The 24,191-nt window shown below is 50.6% G+C and overlaps 2 protein-coding genes across 3 annotated transcripts; one reads left to right on the forward strand and one right to left on the reverse strand.

The window, feature by feature from the left end:
* The first annotated feature begins 645 nt into the window (after positions 1 to 645).
* On the forward strand, positions 646 to 3,940 carry LOC111162558 (angiopoietin like 6). The gene is made up of 5 exons (XM_022527051.1): positions 646 to 1,228; positions 1,916 to 2,093; positions 2,644 to 2,831; positions 2,913 to 3,183; positions 3,731 to 3,940. The coding sequence occupies exons 1-5, from the start codon at positions 653 to 655 to the stop codon at positions 3,919 to 3,921; spliced, it is 1,404 nt and encodes a 467-aa protein (XP_022382759.1). The 5' UTR covers positions 646 to 652; the 3' UTR covers positions 3,922 to 3,940.
* Positions 3,941 to 4,128: 188 nt separating this feature from the next.
* Positions 4,129 to 8,419, reverse strand: LOC111162559 (chromosome unknown C19orf66 homolog). 2 transcript variants are annotated; one of them, XM_022527052.1, is made up of 8 exons: positions 8,308 to 8,419; positions 7,713 to 7,836; positions 7,471 to 7,520; positions 6,080 to 6,118; positions 5,767 to 5,916; positions 5,248 to 5,351; positions 4,973 to 5,127; positions 4,129 to 4,435 (listed from the first exon to the last, which is right to left on the reverse strand). In XM_022527052.1, exons 1-8 carry the CDS (start codon positions 8,326 to 8,328, stop codon positions 4,206 to 4,208), a joined length of 873 nt encoding a protein of 290 aa, XP_022382760.1. In that variant the 5' UTR covers positions 8,329 to 8,419; the 3' UTR covers positions 4,129 to 4,205. The 2 variants fall into 2 exon arrangements, with proteins under 2 accessions (XP_022382760.1, XP_022382761.1); XM_022527053.1 differs by having other exon boundaries at positions 4,201 to 4,435; positions 4,973 to 5,019.
* Between the last annotated feature and the right edge of the window lie 15,772 nt (positions 8,420 to 24,191).

A 24,191-nucleotide genomic window follows, 5' to 3' on the forward strand; every position in this document is an offset into this window, starting at 1 on the left:
CTTAACCTCTCACCCCACCTCACCTCTTCCCACCCATTCTCCCTCTGCTTCTGCTCCAGCCTCCCAGGAACAGTCTAGCCTCAGGGCCTTTGCATTTGCTGTTCCCCCTGGCAGGGATGCTCTTCATCCTCAGACATCCTCATTACTTTCTCCCTCACTTCCTTCAGGTGTTTATTCAAATGTCACCTCCTCCAGGAGGTCTTCCCTCCTTTCAAATTGCCTGGGACGGATCCCCACATCTCTCCACTATTTACTGCTATCTTAGCACCATCTAATACACTATATTAATTCCTATAGTTTATTGACCTTGTTTTTTGCCCAAGAGGGCAAGAATTTTTGTGTTTTGTTCCCTACCGTATTCCTTAGAACTGAGGCTGGAACACAGCAAGCACTCAGTGAACGCTTGTTGAATGAATGCACGACATGATGTCCCACAGGGCGCCTGGAACTCAATGGAGTGGCCGGGGTGGGATCCCATTTGGGCATTTCCAGCCAGGTGGCGGGGGGGGGGCGGTGCGGAGGGGCTCGGCGGGGAGGCGAGCCTGCGTGGACCTGGAGCAAAGCAGGTTCGGCCCAGCCAGAGAGCTGGGGGCCCAAGCTAGGCTCGGGGGGCTGCCCTCCTTCCCGTTCGTCCTCTGCCTGCAGGTCTGCCATGTGGGCGCCTCCGCTGCGCACGCTGCAGCTGCTGCTCCTGCTGGATGCGACGTGGGCGCGGGCAGGCGCCCCGCGCTGCACCTACACCTTCGTGCTGCCGCAGCAGAAGTTCACGGGCGCCGTGTGCTGGAGCGGGCCGTCTGCCGCGCGCCCGGCCGCGGAGGCCGTGAACGCCAGCGAGGTAGCGGCGCTGCGCATGCGCGTGGGCCGCCACGAGGAACTGCTGCGCGAACTTCAGCGACTGGCCGCGGCCGACGGCGCCGTGGCGGGAGAGGTGCGCGCGCTCCGCAAAGAGAGCCGCGGCCTGAGCGCGCGCCTGGGCCAGTTGCGCGCGCAGCTGCAGCACGAGGCGGGCCCGGGGGCGGGGCCAGGCCCGGGGCCCGAGCCCGCTGCGGTGCTGGCGCTGCTTGGGGAGCGCGTGCTCAACGTGTCAGCAGAGGCGCAGCGCGCCGCAGCCCGCTTCCATCAGCTGGATGTCAAGTTCCGGGAGCTGGCGCAGCTGGTCACCCAGCAGAGTGGCCTCATCGCCCGCCTGGAGCGCCTGTGCCCGGGGGGCACGGGCGGGCAGCAGCAGGTAACCTCTAAGCTCGCCAGGAGTCGTAGCCGCTTCCTGTGTGCAACATTTTTAAGACGGGGCTCCTGCGACCCCACGCGCGATCTCTGATCCGCAGTTTTGAAATCCGAAAAGCTCCCCAAACCGGATTCCGACCTCACCTCCCACAGCTCATTTGGGTCAGAACGCGACTGTGGCCACTTAAAATCATTATTTATCCACTTAATATAAATATTCGTAGAGTCTGTAATCAAGCATATTATTATGTAAAGACTAAAGACCCATGTTATGGAGGTGTTATGCTATTAGATGTCTGTCCTATGTTACTCTTTCTAAATGCTGCCATATTATCCTTAATTCTGGAACATGGCTGGTCCCAATTTTGAGTAAGATTGTTGCTCTGTGACAACCCACACCTTACAGGGCTGTTGGGAGGATTCCAAGTTAATACTTATTATTGGAGGTACTCAACTCATTATCTCTACTTTGCAGAAAAGGAGCGTCAGAGGCACAGATCAGTTCAGCTGTGAATTTAGGCCCAGCTGTGCTCTTGAAAGCTAGAGTTAGGCTTTGGGGAGTATCATTTCTAGGGCTAGGACATGGCCCTGCCTGATCTCCCACCTATCTGGGTGTTGGGGGATTTAGGGCCCCAGTATCTTTTCAACTGAAGGCTACTGCGGTCACATCTGAGTCTCTTGGTCATCCCAGGTCCTGCCACCACCCCTGGCGCCTGTGGTTCCTGTCAGTCTGGTGGGTGGCACTAACGACACCAGCAGAAGGCTAGACCCAGCTCCAGAGCCCCAGAGAGACCAGACCCTGAGACAGCAGGGCCCCTTGGCCTCTCCCATGCCCGCAGGGCACCCTGCTGTCCCCACCAAGCCAACAGGTAAGATGAGGGCAGGGCTGTTGAGGGTGTGAGGAGCTAGGGGATTCCAGTGCAGTGGATAGAGGGAAATAGGAGCCAGAATTTTAATGGCCGATTTCTCTCATGGTAAGGAGACCAGAGGAAATGATGCTTTTATTCTGGTGATGGAACAAGGAGCTATGACTCTCATTCTGACAAAGACCAAAATTCTTACTGTGGTATGAGAACAGGGAAGGAGGTACTCTTCCTTTGATGAGAGGACAGGGAATTTAGGACTGCCTATTGGTGAACATTTAAGCTAGTTCTGAGTGTCATGTTCAGGATTTCTATTCTGATGAGACTGTAGAACCAGGATTTAAGTACCCCAGGCTCCGTATTTGCTGTAGTGAGAAAAGAATGAATTAGAGTTTTAACTCAGGTAAGGAAATGGATATTAGGGCTTTTATTTTGGTCAGGGAGTGGGAGAGGCAAGACTGCTATTCTGGTGAGGGGATGAGGTGAGAATCAGGACTCATCTCAATAAGGGGTTGGTTAGTCTGGGCTCTGCCTTCCCCCATCTCTGTACCCACAGGTCCGTGGCAGGATTGTGCAGAGGCCCACCAGGCGGGCCACAGGCAGAGTGGTGTGTATGAGCTGCGACTGGGCCGGCATGTAGTATCAGTGTGGTGTGAGCAACAGCTGGAGGGTGGAGGCTGGACGGTGATCCAAAGGCGGCAAGACGGCTCTGTCAATTTCTTCACCACCTGGCAGCACTACAAGGTGGACGCAGGCAGGTAGGGGGAGGGCTGGGCAGAGGGTGGGGGACCTGTTTCTGACCTTCTGACTTCCCTGTCCTGCCAGGTGGGCTTTGGGCAGCCTGATGGGGAATACTGGCTGGGCCTGGAACCTGTGCATCAGCTGACCAGCCGTGGGGACCATGAGTTGCTGGTGCTCCTGGAGGACTGGGGAGGGCGTGGGGCACGAGCCCATTATGATGGTTTCTCCTTGGAGCCTGAGAGTGACCACTATCGCCTTCGGCTTGGCCAGTACTATGGAGATGCTGGAGACTCTCTTTCCTGGCACAATGACAAGCCTTTCAGCACCGTGGATAGGGACCGAGACTCCTATTCTGGTAAGGAGCGCTCTTATTCTGGTGGGGAGTGGGGAAGGGAGGTGGGACTCCTAGGGAGGAAATGAATGAAAAGTGGGCTGAAACTTCCCTCTGATAAGGATCAGGGTAAGCAAGAGAACAGAGAGCACTTTTATTCTGGTGAGGGGATGGAAAGCCTAGATTCCTTCTTTGATGAGGCAAATTCTTTCCTAATAGAGTCAAGATTCCTGTTCTGGTGAAAGGCAGGGACTGAGAGCTAAAAATCTTACTCTAGAAAGGAAGTAGGTGATCCCCCCCCCCCAAAAGGTAGAGCTCCTGGTTTCCAGAAAAGGGTGGAAAAGGTGTAACTTGTACTTTGGTAGGGTGACAGGGAAGGAATTAAAGATATTACTCTAAAAAAGAAAATGGGGGCCAGGGTTCTTACTTTGGGGAGGAGAGAGAGGACCTCAGGGTTGTGTTCAGTAAGAGTGAGGAAGGCCAGGGGACGCCTGACGAAAGCCTTGCACTAGTGAGGTAGTGGAAGAAGCTTTTATTTTGGTGACAGGATATGCGGTTTCTCTCTTCTCAGGTAACTGTGCCCTGTACCAGCGGGGAGGCTGGTGGTACCACGCCTGTGCCCACTCGAACCTCAATGGCGTGTGGCACCGCGGTGGCCATTACCGCAGCCGCTACCAAGATGGTGTCTACTGGGCTGAGTTTCGTGGCGGGGCTTACTCTCTCAAGAAGGCTGCCATGCTGATCCGGCCCCTGAGGCTGTGACCATCTGTCCATCCATCCCCTGGGTCCCAGGGAACATTTGTCAGCAGGAGCCCACGTTGTTCTGGCCTCACTTGCTTTGTGACATGGCGTGGGCCACATCCCATAGCCCATCCTGGTGTGGATTTGCTCCCCGGCCCTGAAAACGGGACCCAGGAATCCCCCTGCCCATCTCTCAGACCCAAATGGCTCCCCGAGGGCGTTTCGATCTCAGTTTGAGCTCATATTTTATAACAACACAAAATCTCCACAGAGTGTGTCTGGCTTGCATCTGCCCCTTGTCTGGGTCACTCCCTGGGCCCACCCTCCTCCTCATCATCGTCATCTTCTTCCAGCTCCTCCTTTAGGTCCTCCAGGATGAGGTTGTCCAGGTCTTCTAGGAGGCCCCCCTGGCTCAGGCAGGTGGCCACCGTGGAGCCACTGCTGATGTGGGGGTTGCTGGGGTGCAGGACTTTGGGTAGGTGGTTCTGCTTCCGGCTCTTGGGGTGTGCGCAGGACGTCCCAGGCATGTGGGGCTCTGGGGAGGGAGAGGTTCTGAGACCGTGGAGCCTGAGGCCACCCAAGAGTCTGGGGGCAAAGGGACTGTAGCCATGGGGCGCTCAGGAGAGGGGAGGGACCTGGGCCAGAGCCACAGGAAACTCAGAAATGCAAGTTATAGGTATTGAAGCCACAACAGACCCAGGGACATGGGCATCACCTGAGACTACAGGACACAAAACAGGAACCAAGAACACAGACCACCAGGGCAGAGGCTGAGGTCATGAACATGGTGAAACCACCAAGCCTCAGGGCCAAGACCACAGAACATGGCTGACGGCTATTAGGATCATGGTCTTGGGTGGCCTGGTGTTGGGAGGCCACGGAAGATGTGAAAGGAGGGGCCGATGCCATGGGACGCGCTAAGTGGCTCTGGGGACGGAGGCCTTAGGAGGCACGTGGAAGAAGCAGGCAGGCACCTTGGTACTAAGGCCCCAGAGGTGGATGTCCCCGGAGTCAAGGTCAAGTAGGCTGCCCTGAGTGGAGGGAGGTCATGGGGGACATGCAGGGCCCTCACCTCGCCGGTTGTAGCAATCGGCAGCCGAGCAGGAGTGGGTGTGGGTGCTGCGGCGATCCGTGTCCCGGTCCCAGCGCGGAGGGAGGATCCGTGTTGGATACACGGGGAAGCCGCACCCATAGCAGGGGGATGAGGACCCCATCTGTGCCCAGCCCCTGGGGGCGGGGCAGGGTCATGAGGGTCCAAAGGTAAGGCCGGGGGCAGGGTGGGACCAGGGCAGGGCTGGGGGTGGGGTGGGGTGGGGGTGGGGCTTGGGTGGGGATCAGCACCCTCACCGGAAGTTGTGCCGACACCTCGGGCAGTGGAACTCAGCCACACCCCACATCTTGTCACAGGGCACCGGCTCATAGCGCTTTCGACACTTCCTGCACCGGGACACCTGGGCATGTAGAGTGGGGAGCAGGCTCTTGTCAGAGGGGCGCCCCTGGAACTTGATACTGGCAGTGGGAATAGGTACCCCATGGAAACTGACAAATGCTACAAATCTGGGGTTCTCCCCCCACCTCCCTGCACTAGCTGGGCTACTAAGCATTTACCAGAAGCACACCACTGATCAGCGGTTCCAAATCCAGACCTGGGATTGTGGTTTTGGGGTCAGGTTTGATTTCGGTGGCAGCTGTCAAAACTGTGGAGCCAGAGGTGGGGCTCTGAGGTAGGGGTGGAGCTGGAGGGCCGGAGGGATGGGGTCTGAGATGGAGACCGAGCTCCGAGATTGTGGGTGAGGGATTGGGCTCTTGGGGTTGATACTCTCAAGTCAGAAGTATGGGTACCGAGAAGGGGGATTGGGTCATTACCTCCTTCCGCTGCGGTACGCGCCGCCACCAAACGTGATCACAGGAGGAGCAGGCGAACTGCCGATCCACGGCGGGAATGAGGTCTTCCTGGGCTCGCTGGAACATGCGGAGGTTGGCTTCTGTCAGGGGCAGGAGGGAGGTCGCCACGGCCTGCAGGATGGGGACAAAAGGGAGGTCACGCCTCACTGTGAACCTAAACACACATCAGCCCTCTTCCCTCTTCCCTCTCCTCATCCACGGATGCCCTCCACTCTCCCCGCCTGTGGATGTCCTCCTCTACTCTACCTACTGCTGTCCCATACCCTGGACTCACCTGGATGTCCTGGTCCTGCTTCATGTCCTCCGGTGGGTCCTGGGTGGAGACATCAGGGGCAGAAAATGGGGACGCAGCTTGGACCTCTTTTTACTATTATTTGTTGGGGCAGAGCGGCCAGGTTCTGGCCCCATATGAGTAGGGAGTCCCTAACTCGGGAGGAGCTTAGAGAAGGTCAGGTGCATGAACTCAGTTATCCTCATAGTCACCTTGAGTGGGGATGCACCTACCACCCCCACTGCTAGGATAAAGAAACAGAGGCTCTAAGCTGGGAGAGGGGTTGCCTGAGATCACCCTGAGTGCGCATGGCCCAGCAGGCCCCGACCCCATGCTCCACACTTGGTGGCGCTGTGACCCGTCGCCTTTTTGAGTCCATGCGGCTCTAGGCTAAGTGCTTGGGCTCTGGATTCAGAGATGCAGGTTCCAATCCTGACTCCAACGTTTCCAGCTGTGGGAGTGGAGCCAAACCACTAATGAGGGGCATCTCAGAGCGCCATGGCTGACACCCCAACGCCACCTGCTTGCTGTGTGAACCCGGCAAGTGACTCCATCACTCTCCGTCTCGGTTCTGTCGTCTGCAGCACGGACGTGATAACGGGACCGTCTCAGTGGATCAGTATGGGGATGAAATTCAAGAAAACCCTACTGCAGGGGGAGCGCTCACTTTCCTATTATCATTTTTCTTTATTTGAAGTAGGCTTCATGCCCAATGTGGGGCTTGAACTCATGACCCTGAGAAAGAGTCCGTATACTCCCCTCGCCCGCACTGAGCCAGCCAGGTGCCCCTCTCATTATTTTTTATCATACCCTTTACATGAGCAAATGTAAAGAATACAATATGTACCTTATTACACTCTAACAACTAGGGGGGTGTTTTCAGGCAGGTGAGATCCACAGTGCTCTGGCCACCAAAATCATTTAAGGGGTAAAGGAGCCACACTGCACCTGTGCCTCAAAGCCTTTCATTCATTCATTCATTCATCACATGGGGTCCCCTGCCCCTCTCTCCTCCCCCATTTCTGTTTATCCTAGCCTGTCCGCCTGTTACTCATTCCAGGAAGACCCTTTCCAACTACCCCACTTTCCAGGACCACTATTCCTCACACCCCTTCCAGAAAGCCTTTTCTGACCTCCAGGGTCCTCTACAATGACACTAATCCTGATTTGCTTCACTGCCTAGTTTCGTCTCTCTCTCCCACTCAATGCCATCACAATGTAATGAGCGCCTAGTTTGCCCACTCCCTGGTTGGACCTGTGGCTGGAAAGGTAAGTCTATGTGGATCATGAATTGGGGACTGGTGGTGCACAGAAGGGGCTCATCATGGATATGCCAGGTTCCTTCAGTTCCCCCTCCTCAGATACCCCATCCTTTGATGGGGGGGGCAGTTTACCTGGGCATCCAGGTCATTACTCAGTTCCTGTCCATCTTGCTGCTTTACCCCTGGTGGCAAGAGTAAGTGTAAGTAAAAGGTCCTTGAAGGATCTTGTGGGAGTTTCAGGGTCCCCCAGGGGCCCAGTACAGACCCTTCTCAGATCATTTCAGCGCCTCTTCCTACCCTTAAACCAGATCACACCTCTTTTGCGCGCTCCCGGCTCCCAACCCCTACCAGGTCCCGGACCCCAACCCGCTCACCGTACACGATGGAGCGCCCCACTCCCGTGTGGTCGCTGGCAAATCTCCTCATCAGAGTCCCCGCCTTCCTGGAGGATACCTTCCCATGAAACTTCTCCCGGAGGCGCCGGACGCTTTTCTCCAGCTTGGGGGGGCAAAGGGGGGTTCCGATCGCGTAAGGAGAGGAGCGACTGACCCCCCTCCATCTCTAGGCATCCTTCTTCCAGCCTGAACTTGACCCTTGGTTTTGGTCTCCCCCCCTCCACCCCCGCCATCCCTCTACGGCATTTCCTGGAAAAAGCCAAAGTCCCCACAGGGCACTGGGGGAGGGAGCGGACTGGTGCCAGCGTCCCAGGATAAGGGAGGAGGCTGGCCAGGTAACCGCTGGCCTCTGACCCTTGACCCTGCAGCCCCCGCTTTTCCTTGAGGAGGCCTCATCTCACCCGGGGGAAGTGGCGGTCATTCTCCTTTCCGGGGGAGGCGGGGACGAGTGCCAACCAGGCGGTAGGTCTGGGCTTCGGATGGAGTCCCCAGAAACTGCGAAGCCCCTCCGCGCCCCCGGCCCCTCCTCGGCGCCTCTCGCGAGCCCCCTGGCCCAGCCGTAGCCATCTCCTACCTCCACACCTTCTTGAGACATGGTGGCGGCGGCGCAGTTTCCCGCGAGCGTCCGCACTGCGCTCTCGGAGCCCCCTACCTGGGCGCGCCCGCGGGTCCAGCAGCCGCGCAGGGCAGGGGGCGGGGCCTCCGGGCGTCCCCGCCCTTCCTCCCTGGCCCCCTCTTTCGCTTTCGATTACTGCGGGTGACGGGGTAGACGGGGCGCTCTGGCTCCGCCCCGGCTCCGCCTCTGCTCTTGCGCCCCAGACCCGGGCGGGCGCCAGGGGTCTGCACCCTACGGCGGAGCGCGCGGACCTCGGGCGGTGGAGGCGGCGCGGCCTCTGCAATCGGTCACATGTCCCCACGCTGCGCGGGGTCCGCGTCTTCACGTCCCTCGTGGGGGCGGGGCCGCATCGGAAGGCCGCCGCGAATCTCAGTGCCCCCTCAGCTCGCGGCCCCCCACTTCATCGCTCGCTCTCCTCCCCTCCCTCAGGAATGGAGGACCTGGGCCCCGTGCTCGCTCTGAGTCTCTTAAACGCGGCCGTGTCTTCTTTCCGAACCTCAGTTTACTCCTCTGTAAAATGGGGATGATACAGTGGCTACGTCTTGGCTGTGTGTGTCTGCCAGGATTCGAGACCCGGGGTAGAGCGCGTAGTAGCACCTGGGGTAGGCTAACTCGTCACTGGGCCACCTACTGTGTGCCGAGAAGATGCTTGTTAAAAACAGAGGTTACTGGTCTCTAACAGTCTGGCGGCAGCAGCCTGTAGTCTAGGGGTTCCTGGGAATCTGCACCGTAAATTGGAAGGTGGAGAATCTTCTCCTCTAGCCCTCCCCCGCCCCCCTAAAGTAGGCTCCACACCCAAGGTGGGGCTTGAACTCGTGACCCTGAGAGCAGGAGTCACATGCTCCACCCACCTAGCCAGCCTGGGGCCTCTATTACATAAAGATATTCTTTAACAAACGCACCAAAAATGGAGATTTAAAAAATATAGGTGTTCTAATGTTTTCTCCTTGACCTCCAAAGCTTGCTTTGTGGGTCTCTGCACCCCATCTGGAGCCAATTAGCGAACAGAAACAGTTCACGATTCTTTGTGGCTGAATGTGGAATTTCCAGCAGAGAGGAGAGCGTGGAGGCTGCATAGAGTACCTGGGATTTTATCCTGAAGGAAGGGGGGAGGTGTGGAGGGGAATCTCTTGTTATATAGATACAGGATATATAATATATAGTATGTAATTCCTACTTATGCAGTGGAGAAGGAGGCTGCAGCTAGGGTGGGTGATAAGCAGGCAGGAACAGGTGGGAGACCCATCCAGCTCTAACATGAACCAGGTCTGCTAGATCCCTTTTTTAAAAAGAGATGGAGAGGGACGCCTGGGTGGCTCAGTTGGTTGAGCAGCTGCCTTCGGCTCAGGTCATGATCCCAGCGTCCTGGGATCGAGTCCCACATCGGGCTCCTTGCTCATCAGGGAGCCTGCTTCTCCCTCTGCCTCTGCCTGCCATTCTGTCTGCCTGTGCTTGCTCTCTCTCCCTCTCTCTCTCTCTGACAAATAAATAAATAAAATCTTTAAAAAAAAAATAAAAAGAGATGGAGAGAGAGAGACAGAGAGTGAGAGAGAGAGAGAGCGTGCGCCTGTGGAGCACACCTGGGGGGGGCGGGGGGGGGGCACAAGAAAGGGGGGAAAGAGAGACTCTTAAGCAAGTTCCGTGTCCAATATGAACCCGACACAGGACTCGATCTCACAACCCTGAGATCATGTCCTAAAGAGGAAACCAAGAGTTGGATGCCTAACTGACTGAGCCACCCAGGCGCCCCCAGATCTGCTAGATTCTCATAATAACGGCCATCATATCGAGCTCTTACTCTGTGCCAGGCACTGTTCTGGGCACTGAGCATCGAACAGTCTCATAGACTTTTTGCGCATCAGGAATCTAGGAATGGTTTTGCTGGACTTTCTGGCTCAGGGTCTCTCGCAAATATTGGTCACGATGTTGGCGGGAGCTGCAGTCACCTGGATGTTTGACTGGGGCGGGAGGGTCCACTTCCAAGATGGCTCATTCAATGTGATGGGCAGGTGCTTGCTGTTGGTGGGATGGCTCAATTCCTCCCTCCTTGGGTGCTTGTGTGTACCACCCCCCTCCAGCTTGGCCGTTGGCCTCCCTAAAGCAGGGGATCCAACAAGAGAAGAAAGGCCAGGTGGGAGTTGCATCTTTTATAACTAGTGTTGGAAGTCACACAGCATCACTTCCACCATGACCTTTTGTATGTTAAAATCAAGTCACTAGATCCGGCTTGTGTTCAGGGAGAGGAGAAGCAAGACCCCTCCTTCTGCCGGCTCCCATCTTCCCATCTCTTGCTGGAGCCTCTCACTGGCTGCACCAGACGGTAGGGAGCGCCAGGGAGCCAGCCCCGTGGTCAGCCTCTCAGAGCAGTGGATTCGGAAGGATAAACAGAAGATAGAACCAGAGTATTGCATTTTGGCCACCGTGGATGGACAGAGAAGCAAACATTTCCAGCGATCACATGGGGGCGCTGCCTACCCACCAACAGTTTTCTGACTTTGTGGCCATCTTGGCCTGGTGGAGTGTGGCTTGCAGGTGCGTCGGTAGTCGGTTGGAGTGTTACTGCATTTTATCTTTTGTCTTTATGGAAAGGTGTGGCTAGGGAGAAAAGAGATGTGCAGCTAACAGGGATAAGAACTAGTCCCAGGGCGTCGAGGTGGCTCAGTGGGTTAAGCATCCCAGTCCTGACTGCGGCTCCAGTCCTGGTCTCAGGATTGCAAGATCGAGCCCCAAGGCGGGCAGTGCGCCCAGCGGGGTGTCTGCTTGACATGCTCCCTCTTCTTCTCCCTCTGCCCTTCCCCCACCAAATAAATAAATCTTAAAAAAAGAAGAATAGCCTCTGACATGTTGGTTAGTTGAGTCAAAGATTGAACCCTTACCTATCTATCCATTTGATGTGGTTTTGGGATGTGGGTGAGGTTTGGGGGAGGGGGTGAACTCCAGAGCCGATGGCCACAAAAGAATTCTTGAAACATTTGGTGAAAATGGCAGTTTTATTAACCACGGGGACAGGACCTGTGGCCCGAAAGAGTGGCATGGGGGTTGTGAGGAGGAATTGACTCTATACCAAGCTGCTGAGGGAGGTCAGGACAAAGGGAGGTGTCCAAAAGGTCCTTCATATGCTAAAGAAGATCCTCAGGCTCCTGGAGGCCTTGCTATTATCAAGCTAAGTACGTTTTCCCCTCTAGCAAAGCATTAAGTAAGTTGGAAGTTTCCTGGAGGAAGGTCACACATATGGGGGAGGGGGGGTTGCGAGTGTCAGCCTGTGCTTGGTCCTCAGCCAGGCTTCTGCTCCCTCATCACATCCGTTAATTTGATGGACAGGCGTGGAGTGCATCCTTTGGTGGCGGGTGTGGAGCTGGGTACCATTTCTGCCCTTCTCTCGCTCATGGTCTTAATAGTAAAGAGAAGCACAAAGCAGATGATATCACAAGTAATTATTATATTCGATGTAGGAAAGAATGCTAGGATTCGAAGCCGAGGACTAAGAAAGAATTCTTGAGGGACGCCTGGGTGGCTCAGTGGGTTGAGCCGCTGCCTTAGGCTCTGGTCATGATCCCAGGGTCCTGGAATCGAGTCCCGCATCAGGCTCCTTGCTCAGTGGCGAGCCTGCTTCTCTCTCTGCCTCTGCCTGCCACTCTGCCTGCTTGTACTCTCTCTCTCTCTCTGACAAATAAATAAATAAAATCTTTAAAAAAAAAAAAGAAAGAAAGAACTCTTGATACGTCTTTGGTGCAAAAAGGTGGTTTTATTCAAGCACGAGGATAGGACCCATGGGCAGAAGGAGCTGTACTGGGGTCAGGAGGAGTGGCCCATTATCCACATTCAAGTTGGGAGGGGTTTGGTGATAGCCTAAGTCTCTAAAGAATTTTGGAAGCAAGGTTTCCTGGACCTTGAGGGGGCTAGCTGTTGCTGGGAGAAGGTCATTTATTACTGCGTAATAAAACCCTGGTCATGAGACTCCTCAGATATCTATTAGTGGGCCATATGCTTGGGCGATGATTGCCAACATGTACTATCTTGGGGGGTTTAGAGATAAAGGAAGAAGCTTCCAAAAGAATTTTTATTATAGTAGGCTTTCAGGATGGGGGTTGGAGGGTGGGCTAAGATTGCCTTTTGCCCTTAGCAAAATTCAACAACGAGGCAGTTGAGTCCCGAGAGGAAGGTCACTTTGCCTGTTTCAAGGACTTGTCAATGGGTTGTAGGTAATAAAGTCATTTAATTATTTTTCTTCTGCCTTTGTTTCTCATATCGAATGTATGATATATACCCCCCAAAAAAGTCATTGAGGGGTCCATGAAAAAGGATAACACATGGGATTCCTGACCTGGGCATAGTGGCCAGGGAGGGCTTCCTGGAGGAGGTGCCCCTCGAGCTGAAATCCTAACACTGTGAAACACTGTGCCAAGTGGTTGAAACTCTGTATTTTGTATGATCCTCATAGCACCCCCACAAAGGTGGTGAAGTTAATCCAAATGGGAAAACAGGTTTGGGAACTTACTCTAGTTCTCTCTGAAAGGTGAATTAGCGTTTCCTAGTCGAAGAGGCCCAGCCTGTGCACTTGAGGTGGGAAGCGGTTTGGTCCATTACAGGAAGCTAAAGGCCACTGGTGGTGGGGGCTAGTGGAGGGAAGGGAAGCTCAGGTCGAAAGAAGCCCATCTTTTAGCCGGATCCTTGGAGGCTTAAGCTGGGTGACGGGTTTAATTGTGGAGGCAGTGGACACAATCGGAGCATGTGTGTGCCTCTCATAATTTAGTCAATTTCCCCTCAATTTAACCAAATGAAGAAAACTTGGGAATGCCCAGAGTTGGAGGTTTGGGGAAGCAGGAAATCTCCAAACCGTGAGGGCATCTCTTGGTAGGACGGTTGGGGAGCACAACTTGGCAAAACCTACGAAAGCAATCTGCATGGTATTTGAACCATTTCTTTCATGTTCTGGGTTCTGATGCTTTGACATCTTGGTGGGACAGCCCCTCCTTGGGCGCACACACCAACCATTTGTGTGTATTTCTGCCTGGGGTCTCCATTACTACCTTTACTTTCCGCACTGCATATTTCTCTAACAATTGAATTTTTTTAAAAAGATTTTATTTATTTATTTGACAGACAGAGGTCACAAGTAGGCAGAGAGGCAGGCAGAAGCAAGAAGGGAAACAGGCTCCCTGCTGAGCAGAGAGCCCCATGTGGGGCTTGATCCCAGGACCCTGGGATCATGACCTGAGCTGAAGGCAGAGGCTTTAACCCACTGAGCCACCCAGGTGCCCCTAATTATTGATTTTTTTTTGTCGCAATAAGCACCCATCACTTTTGTCAGCGGGACCAAAAAATACACCGTAAGATAAACCCAATTACTTCTAAAAATAATATATATGAAATCCTGGAAATATGTCTTGGAGCATGACACCTAAGAGATGAAAAGTAGCTTGGGGTTTCATAGTTGGCCTAGTCCTTAGTAAACGGAATGTTCTTCACAGCACAGAAATCTATTGTTTGAGTTTTGCGAAATCGGCTTCAAACACATTTCCAGGAATGCATTATGTGCAAAGGTTGGGTAACATGTTTGGGGCTCTGCTTAAATAAATTCAGTAAGTGGAAAAATTACAGTGGCTACAACACCTGGAATATATCCAGGGCTCGCTGTGTGGGGTGTCCTCGGGGCTTTGGGGTCATTCATTCATTCCTCTGCCTTCTGGCTTCCGTGTCAATGTCCCTTTTTCAGATGATAAATCTGAGTTTCAGAGTGATTAAACGAAGTACGCAGGGCACCCCGCTTCTAAGCAACGTCGTCGGGACTCGAAAGCAGGCCTGCGATCACACCACTCGTCAAGCTAGAATGGAGGATGGGAAGGGTACAGGTCACGGCGGGTACGCTTCAGAACCAGTCTGGGTTTGAGTCAGTTACTAACTCTTGCTTAAACTTCCTGGGCCTCAGTTTTCCCATCTCTGAAATGGGAATAGAGTTGTGCAGTTTCCATGAGTTCATAGAGATAAGCCACGTCGACCTGTGCTGTCTGACGGGGAAGCCAGCCACTGGCCACATGTGGCATTAGAGCTCTTGAAATGTGACAGGTCCTAATTCAGATGTGCTGTCAGTGTCGAACGCTCCCGGATTTTGAAAATTTAGGTAAAATAACACATCACTGGCTTTTTTTTTTCCATTTTTTTAAAAATTTTATTTTTTATAAACATATAATATATTTTTATCCCCAGGGGTACAGGTCTGTGAATCGCCAGGTCTACACACTTCACAGCACTCACCATAGCACATACCCTCCCCAATGTCCATAACCCCAGCACCCTCTCCTTACCCCGCTCCCCCCATCAACCCTCAGTTTGTTTTGTGAGATTAAGAGTCACTTATGGTTTGTCTCCCTCCCAATCCCATCTTGTTTCATTTACTCTTCTCCTACCCCCTTAACCCCCCATGTTGCATCTCCTCTCCCTCATATCAGGGAGATCCCATGATAGTTGTCTTTCTCCGATTGACTTATTTCGCTAAGCATGATACCCTCTAGTTCCATCCACGTCGTCGCAAATGGCAAGATTTCATTTCTTTTGACGGCTGCATAGTATTCCATTGTGTATATATACCACATCTTCTTTATCCATTTGTCTGTTGATGGACATCTAGGTTCTTTCCATAGTTTGGCTATTGTAAACATTGCTGCTATAAACATTCAGGTGCACGTGCCCCTTTGGATCACTATCACTGGCTTTTTTATGTTATTACATGTCGAAATGATAATATTTTGGATACACTGGGCTAAATAAAATTATCATAATTAATTTCACTGCTTTCTTTTTTTAATTTGAGACACAGAGAGAGAGGGAGAGCATAGGGAGGGAAGGGAGGGGCAGAGGGAAAGGGAGAAGCAGACGCCCCATGGAGTGCAGAGCTAGATGCTGGGCTTGATCCCAGGACCCTGAGATCCTGACCTAAGTAGAAATCAGACGCTTAACCCCCTGAGCCACCCAGGCGCGCCTCACCAGTTTCTTTTTGCCCCATTCATGCGACAACTAGAAAATGTAAAATTTCATATGCAGTTTGTCTTATAATTTTATGGGATTGTGCTGACTTAGAGGATACAAAGCAAACAGTAGCCTTCCAAGGAGCATATAGCTGTTTCTATTATCATATCCCCTTGTTTATGTTGCTTTTCCTAATGCGTGGCCCTGTGGGAGGACAGTCCTCTGCTCCAGTTCTGGGCAGGGTGGCCTGTGTTCTGGCAGCAGAAACGCGCCGTTAATCATTAACCCTGTGTTCCAGAAAGCTCACAGGCGAAGTATCAGGAAAGTGTATGTTAGGTACCTGCACCAGATCCTGAGCTCTAGGCCACCCCACGTGACCTCATCTCTTTTTACAGTTTGAAATTTCGATATTTTTACATTTGGAAATTTCGAAGATGGTGGATGGCTCTCTGCCCTGGAACAGGACTCTGCCTTTTCTTCTTTCTGATTACAAAAGTATAGTGTGCTTGTACCAAAAAGGAAAAAAAAAAAAAAATCAAACATTAAGAAATGTTTGGTTTAGAAAGAGGAAGTCTATACACACAGGAAAACAAAACCTTAAGTTATGGTTTTGTCCGAGACCACTGGCGTGTCCACAAACATGGGGAGAACGGGGACAGGGTACGTGAAAGCAAACTGTAGATAGTTCTGGTTCGTGGAGAGGGGAAGCGGGTGGGAGCTCGAGATGGGGGGGCATCACATTTTCTTTTCTATATGTCAGCTTTTGGGGGAATCTCTTTGCTAGGGTGTCCTCATGTAGCATTCAAAATAATAATAATACTCGAAGGGACAGTAACTCCTCATTGCCCTTGCCCCTGGGATAACACCCATTAAATATGATGGATATTTTTTCCAGATCTTTGTCCTCTGCTTATTCTATTCTACTCTATTCTACTTATTTTACTTTTTTTTTTTTTTTTTAGGATTCCATTCATTTATTTGACAAGCAGAGATCACAAGTAGGCAGAGAGGCAGGCAGAGAGAGGAGGAAGCAGGCTCCCTGCTGAGCAGAGAGCCCGATGTGGGGCTCGATGTGGGGCTCGATCCCAGGACCGTGAGATCATGACCTGAGCCAAAGGCAGAGGCTTTAACCCACTGAGCCACCCAGGCGCCCCTACTTATTTTACTTTTTAAATAAGCTCTGCTTCCAGCATGAAGCCCAAGGCAGGGTTTCAACTCACAACCCTGAGACCAGCCCAGATGCCCCTTGAGATCTTTGTCCTTTGAACTACCTCTTTTTTTAAAGATTTTTTAAAGTTTATTTATTGGAGAAAGCGAGAGGGAGAGAGAGAGAGAGAGAGAGAGAGAGAGAGAGACAGAGAGAATGCGCATGGGTGGGGGAAGGGGCAGAGGAGGAAGCAGACTCCCGCTGTGCAGGGAGCCCTGTGTAGGACTTGATCCTAGGACCCCTGGGATCATGACCTGAGCCAAAGGCAGATTCTTAACCAACTGAGCCACCCAGGCGTCCCAAGAATGACTTATTTTTCTACCTGACTTCATCATAGTGACATTCAAAGAAAAACAAGAATTTAAAAAATATATGTCCAGATTTCTGAACCAATAGGATTCGGGATCAAAAGAGGAACTTCGTTATCAGGGACTCTGGGAAGATACACACACTTTTAGCACATCTGTCCTCTCACTTACAAAATGGGAAGAAAACAGTCCCCATCTCAAAGAGTTGCTGGGAGAAGAAAAGGCGGTCACGGGTGAGCAGTGCTTAGACCAGAGCCTTGTAACAGGTGTTCAGTGTTTGTTTTGACTTTTTTTTTTTTTTAAGATTTTATTTCTTTATTTGAAAGAGATCACAAGTTGGCAGAGAGGCAGGCAGAGAGAGGGAGCCAAACACGGGGCTGGATCCCAGGAACCTGAGATCATGACCTGAGCTGAAGGCAGAGGCTTAACCCACTGAGCTACCCAGGCACCCCTGTTTTTACTCTTGTCACGTGATGTGGTCTCAAACTAGAATGTGGTCTCTCTCTGCCGCTTACCCATGGGGGACCCCAAACCCATGGTTGAACCTCCTGAAGCCCTTTCTTTGCTCATCCACGAAATGGGAAAACAGCACTTGTGCCTATTGTAGGGTTAAATGAGAGAATGAGACACACTGGAGATACCCGCTCTGGCTTCAAAGGGTCCCTAGGGGCTTCAGGAAAGAACCATAATGTTCCATATGTATATCCAGGCAGGCAGAGGAGGGAGCGTCTGGCTGGTGTTCCAGAAGGAGGTGGTATGTGGGATGCTAGAAGCTACAGGCATGGAATTGGGTGGGAGAAGGAGGAAGAGCTGAATTGGTTCTCGAACCTCCCAGAACACCAGAGCCTCACTCGTTAAAAGGCAACTTTCCGGTGCCCACTCCGGATCTGCTGGAGATGCTCCCGCACCTCACCGGGTCTTAGCTATCCAACAGATGCTGAGTGCCAAGTGTTGCTCTACTCGTGAGGAAAACAGACAAAAATCTCTGTCCTGAAGCAGGCTTCTATCTTTTGTCCCCTGGGGGAGTTTTCCGCCAGCACTTCTTCAAACATCTTTTTCTGTACTACGGTTCTTCTCTTTCTCTGGGATTCTGATGACAGGAGCATTGGACCTCTGCATAGTATGCTACAGCGCCGGCATAGAGACCCGATAATTTCTCTTGCTCTCTCCTCAAGTTCACTGCCTCTTTCCTTTTCGATCTCCATTCTGCTACTTAGCTCATCCAGTGAACTATTAATTTTGGTTATTGTATATTTCAGTTCCAAGACGTCCATGTGGTTCTTTCTTTCTTTTCTTTTTTTTTTTTTTTTAAGATTTTATTTATTTATTTGAGAGAGGGAGAGGGTGAAAGAAAGCATGAGCAGGGGCTGGGGGGCGGAGGGAGAGGGAGAAGTTGATACCCCTCTGAGAAGGGAGCAGACTCGGGGCTCGATCCCAGAACCCCAGGACCACAACCTGAGCCAAGGCAGGTGCTTAACCAACTGAGCCACTCAGGTTTCCCATGTGTGGTTCTTTTTCTAACAACTTTATTTTTCTATTGAGGTTTTCTTTGTTTCCATTAGTTCAAAGGTGTTTGCTCTTACTTCTTGGGCATAGTTATAATATCTGGTTTATAATATTTGATAGGGCGCTGTGTGGCTTAGTCCATTAAGTGTCATGATCTCAGAGTCCTGGGATCAGCCCTGTGTCAGGCTTTGTTTGTCTCTCTCTTTCTCTCTCCCTGCCGCTCTCCCTGCTCATGCTCACTCTCTCTGTCAAATAAATAAATAAATAAAATCTTTAAAAAATTTTTTTTAAAAGATTTTATTTATATATTTGACAGAGATCACAAATAGGCAGAGCAGCAGGCAGAGAGAGAAGATGGGGAAGCAGGCTCCCTCCCGAGCAGACAGCCTGATGCGGGGCTCGATCCCGGGACTGTGAGATCATGACCTGAGCCGAAGGCAGAGGCTTAACCCACTGAGCCACCCAGGCGCCCCAATAAATAAAATCTTTTAAAAAATTAAGTATTTGATGATTTTAACATCTGCTTTATGTTGGGGCTGGTATATGATGATTTTCTCTTCCTTTGTGAGTGGCTGGGAATATCCTACTTCTTCATACATTGAGTAATTCTGGATTGTATTTGTGAAAATTTGAATATTCTATATAACACAATGTTTAATTGTGATATCCTGGGTTTTGTTTATTTTTTATTTTTATTATTTTATTTTTTAAAAGAGTTTATGTATTTATTTGAGAGAGTGAGCGAGAGAGCATGAGCTAGGGGAGGGGCAGAAAAGCAGACTGTAGCAGGGAACTTGATGCAGGGCTCAACCCCAGGACCCCAAGATCATGACCCCCGCCAAAGGCAGATGCTCAACCGACTGAGCTACCCCAGCGCCCTGGGTTTCCTTCAGATCCTAAGGAGAATGTTGTTTTGTTTTGGCAGGCAGCCAGGCAATGAACTCAGGTTCGGGTCGCAAGTCACAACCCACTTTCTCCAGGATATGGTTCTGTATCAGTTCAGTTTTCCAGGACGTTGCGGTGCTATTTGGATCTGTCCCGTGTGTACCACCCACTCTCTATGACCCATAGCTCTTCCTTTCCTGCTCTTCAGACCAGATTTTTTTTTTTTTTTTTGTTTTGTTTTTTTAAGAGTTCTTTTTGTTTTCACCTAGTGAGTGATTCTGAGTTTTGGGCTGCCTTTAAGTCTAGGCTTGGAAATACCAGAGGAAAAATAATGACAAAGTCGTTGTTGGTTTGGTGACAGTTTTGAGTTACGGTTTCTTTCCTCAGCCAGACCGCTACCATTTACTTAAAAAAAGGGGGGGGCGGTGCCTGGTTGGCTCAGTGGGTTAAAGCCTCTGCCTTTAGCTCAGGTCATGATCCCAGGGCCCTGGTATTGAGCCCCGCATCGGGCTCTCTGCTCAGCGGGGAGCCGGCTTCCTCCTCTCTCTCTGCCTGCTTCTCTGCCTACTTGTGATCTCTGTCAAATAAATAAATAAAATCTTTAAAAAAAAAAAAAAAGACTTGGGGTGCCCGGGTGGCTCAGTTTGTTAAGCAGTCAATTTTTTTTTTTAAAGATTTCATTTATTTATTTGACAGACAGAAATCACAAGTAGGCAGAGGCAGGCAGAGAGAGAGGAGGAAGCAGGCTCCCTGCTGAGCAGAGAACCCAATGCGGGGCTCCATCCCAGGACCCTGGGACCACGACCTGAGCCGAAGGCAGAGGGTTTAACCCACTGAGCCACCCAGGCGCCACCCAAGCAGCCAACTTTTGACGTCAGCTCAGGTGTTGATCTCAGGGTGGTGAGATTGAGCCCAGCCCCTCACTGGGTTCCACACTCTGCAGAGTCTGCTTCTCTCCCTCTGTCCCTCCCCCCACTCATGCTCTCTCTCTCTCTCAAATAAATAAATCCAAAAAAAAAAAAAAAAGGAATAAAACTGATATAAACATTTGTGTGCAGGTGGATGTAATTTTTCAGCTTACTTGGGAAATACTTATCAGTGCAATTGCTAGATTGTATGGTAAGACTATGTTTAGCTCTGTAGGAAACTGCCAAACTGTCTCCCAAAGTGGTTACAGCATCTTGAATTCCCAATTCCCAATGAATGAGCGTTTCTGTTGTGCCACAGCCTTGCCAGAATTTGATACTGTATGTGAGTGTGTGTGTGTGTGTGCGTGTGTGTGTGTGTGTTTAAGCCCCCCTCGGCTGAGCAGGAGCCTGATGCAGGGCTCGATCCTAGGACACGGGTATCACGACCTGAGCTGAAGGCAGATGCTTAACTGACAGCCACCCAGGTGCCCCCCCTTTTTTTTCTTAAAGATTTTATTTATTTATTTGACAGACAGATCACAAGTAGGCAGAGAGGCAGGCAGAGAGAGAGGGAAGCAGGCTCCCCACTGAGCAGAGAGCCCGATGTGGGGCTCGATCCCAGGACCCTGAGATCATGATCTGAGCTGAAGGCAGAGGCTTTAACCCACTGAGCCCCCCAGGCACCCCCCAGGTGCCCCTTTAAAAAATATTTTATGTATGCATGTATGTATAGAATATCTCAACAAGATCTTTTTTTTTTTTTTATGGTTTTACTTTTTTAAGTAATCTCTGCACCCAACTTGGAGCCTGAATTTATAACCCCAAGATCAAGTGTTGCACGTTCTACCGACTGAACCACACAGATACCCTGATATTGTCGGTGTTTCAGATTTTGGCCATTTGAATAGGTATGTGGTATTAGCTCATTATTGTTTTAGTTTGCAATTTCCTTATGATGTATACGTTGAGCATATTTTCATATGATTGTTGGCTGTTTGTATACCTTACGTGGTGACTTTTCAGCTCTTTTGCTGATTTTCAAATCTGGTTGTTTTTCCTCATTGGATTTTTAGAATTCTTTGATTTTTTGTGTATTTTGGATACAAGTCCTTTATTGGATTTGTGCTTTGCAAATATTTTCTCCCATTCATGGCTTGTGTTTATATTCTCTTAATCCATTTACTTTTCAGAGTCTTCCGATAACTGCTCTGGCACTCCTGGGAGAGACAGGATGGAAGGAGCTTTTTCCATCTTGATGGGAACAGAACCTCTAGGCAGGAATATTTTATTTTATTATTATTATTATTATTATTTTTAAAGATTTTATTTATTTATTTGACAGACAGAGATCACAAGTAGGCAGAGAGGCAGGCAGAGAGAGAGGAGGAAGCAGCCTCCCCGCTGAGCGGAAAGCCCGATGCAGGGCTCGATCCCAGAACCCCGGGCTCATGACCTGAGCAAAAGACAGAGGCTTTAACCCACTGAACCACCCAGGTGCCCCTTATTATTATTATTTTTAAAAGTTCTTATTTATGGGCCGCCTAGCTGGCTCAGTAGGTTGAAGCCTCTGCCTTCAGCTCAGGTCATGATCCCAGGGTCTTGGGATGGAGCCCCACATCAGGCTCTCTGCTCCTCAGGGAGCCTGCTTCCTCTTCCCTCTTTCTGCCTACTTCTCTGCCTACTTGTGATCACTGTCTGTCAAATAAATAAATAAAAACTTAAAAAAAAAGTGGGATGCATTTACAAAAAAAAGATTTTATTTATTTATTTGACAGAGTGAGGGAGTGAGAGAACAAGAAGGGGGAGCGGCAGGCAGAGGGAGAGGGAGAAGCAGGTTCCCGGTGGAGCAGAGAGCCCCATGTGGGGCTCTATCCTAGGACCTGGGATCATGATCTGAGGCGAAGGCAGACACTCAACCGACTGAGCCACCCAGGTTCCCTGAGGTGGGAGTAGAAAATCCAAGGCATCCTATAATTTTACCTGTCAATATTTCCCATGTTTCTCTAATAGATAAGGACTTTAAAAAAGGCATGCTCACAATATCATTATCACACACAAGCAAATAACAGTAATTCTTTAATATCTCACACTGAATCAACAGTCAGGTTTTCTAAAGGTGTTTTGTTTCCAAAATGTCTTATTTTTGGTTAATTCATTTAAACCAGAATCCAAATAAGCTCTACACATATCATGTGGTAGATGGTCCTCTCAAATGTCTTTTAATATATAATAGGCCTCCTTGCTTTAAAAAATGCCTGTTAAGGCATCTCGGTGGCTCAGTTGGTTAAGCGTCTGTCTGCCTTCAGCACAGGTCCTGACGAGCCCCACCTCGGGCTCTTGGCTCAGCAGAGAGCCTGCCTCTCCCTCTGCCTCTACCCCTTCCTCCTGCTCCTGTGCTTTCTCTCTCTCAAATAAATAAATACATAAAATCTTTTTTTTTTTTTTTAAAGATTCTATTTATTTATTTGACAGACAGAAATTACAAGTAGGCAGAGAGGCAGGCAGAGAGGGAGAGGGAAGCAGGCTCCCTTCTGAGCAGAGAGCCCGATGCGGGGCTCGATCCCAGGACCCTGAGATCATGACCTGAGCTGAAGGCAGAGACTTAACCCACTGAGCCACCCAGGCACCTCAATAAATAAAATCTTAAAAAAAATTAAAAAATGCCCTTTTTTTAATGGAACCTATGGATTTTATGACAGTGGTACCTGTCGAGAAAGCATACCCACTCTTAACTGCCTGACTCAGGAGGGGCATATCTCTTCTGCTCACTCGATTAGCCAGGCCCCATGTGATGGGAGTGGACTCCGGGAGTCCATGGCCATCAGCCATGGCCTCACTCCACCTGCCCAGGAGTCCGGGACATGTCATTTAATAGAGCGATCAGAAAGCAAGGATACATAGCGCTGTTTCTGCCAGACCTCCTCCTGCCTCCCCCAACCAGCTCCTGACCTTGCATCAAAGGCCATGATGGGAAGGAGAGACCACACAGAAGCCAACCAGTGATGGACAGTAGTAGCAAGACGCAGTTTTCTGAGGCTGCTGGGGCGGTGGGTCTGGCAATGGATCAGGGTCCACTCTTAGTTGTGGTTCAACCCAATGGCCATGATGGTTGTATCTTCTTCAGAACTGGTTCTGTGCCTTTAGGACCTGGAGCCTTATTTTCCACTCTCCTGGAAACTCGTTAAGTACCCAAATACTGTTTTTTGAATCCGGTTTATTGAGGTGGGTTTTACATATCACAAAATCATCCTTTTTCAAGTGTACATTTCAATGATTTTTATTTGTTTATTTATTTATTTTTAAAAGATTTTATTTATTTATTTGACAGAGATCACAAGTAGGCAGAGAGGCAGGCAGAGAGAGAGAGGGAAGAAGCAGACTCCCTGCTGAGCAGAGAGCCCAATGCGGGGCTCGATCCCAGGACCCTGAGATCACGACCTGAGCCGAAGGCAGAGGCTTTAAACCACTGAGCCACCCAGGCACCCCATTTCAATGATTTTTTAAAAAGATTTTAATTAGGAACTCCTGGGTGGCTCAGTCAGTTAAGTGTCTGCATTCGGCTCAGGTCAGGATCCCCGGGTCCTGGGATCAAGCCCCATGTCGGGCTCCCCATTCAGCTGAGAGCCTGCTTCTCCTTCTTCCTCTGCCTGCCACTCTGCCTACTTGTGCTCTCTCTCTATCTCTCTGTCAAATAAAGAAATAAAGAAATAAGCTCTTTAAAACAGCAGCAATAACAAAGAGATTTTATTTATTTGAGAGAGAGAGAGTGAGAGAGTGCTGTGGGGGGGGTTGGTTAGCAGAGCGGGGGAAGCAGACTCCCCGCTGAGCAGAGAGCCGTTTCAGGGCTCAATCCCAGGACCCTGAAATCAGAACCTGAACTGAAGTCAGACACTTAACTAACTGAGTCACCCAGGTGTCTCTTTAATGATTTTTTAATAATTTTTCTCAGTCGTGAAACCATAGCTGCAATTCAGGGTTAGAACGTTTCTATCTCTCCAGGAAGAGTCCTTGCGCCCGTTTGGGTAATTCCCATTCTCACTCCAGCCTCGAGCCACCAGTAAC

This window comes from Enhydra lutris, unplaced genomic scaffold, assembly GCF_002288905.1.
Source record: "Enhydra lutris kenyoni isolate GAN:26980312 unplaced genomic scaffold, ASM228890v2 scaffoldscaffold92, whole genome shotgun sequence".
Classification (NCBI taxonomy): Eukaryota; Metazoa; Chordata; class Mammalia; order Carnivora; family Mustelidae; genus Enhydra; species Enhydra lutris.

Coding starts and splice junctions, on each gene's coding strand:
- LOC111162558 (XM_022527051.1), top strand. CDS start 653: ATGTGGGCGCCTCCGCTGCGCACGCTGCAGCTGCTGCTCCTGCTGGAT. Junction 2,832..2,912: donor CCACCTGGCAGCACTACAAG/GTGGACGCAGGC, acceptor CTGTCCTGCCAG/GTGGGCTTTGGGCAGCCTGA. Junction 3,184..3,730: donor GGACCGAGACTCCTATTCTG/GTAAGGAGCGCT, acceptor CTCTCTTCTCAG/GTAACTGTGCCCTGTACCAG.
- LOC111162559 (XM_022527052.1), bottom strand. CDS start 8,328: ATGTCTCAAGAAGGTGTGGAG. Junction 6,119..7,470: donor GTAATGACCTGGATGCCCAG/GTAAACTGCCCC, acceptor GTCTCCACCCAG/GACCCACCGGAGGACATGAA. Junction 4,436..4,972: donor CGATTGCTACAACCGGCGAG/GTGAGGGCCCTG, acceptor CTCCCTCCCCAG/AGCCCCACATGCCTGGGACG.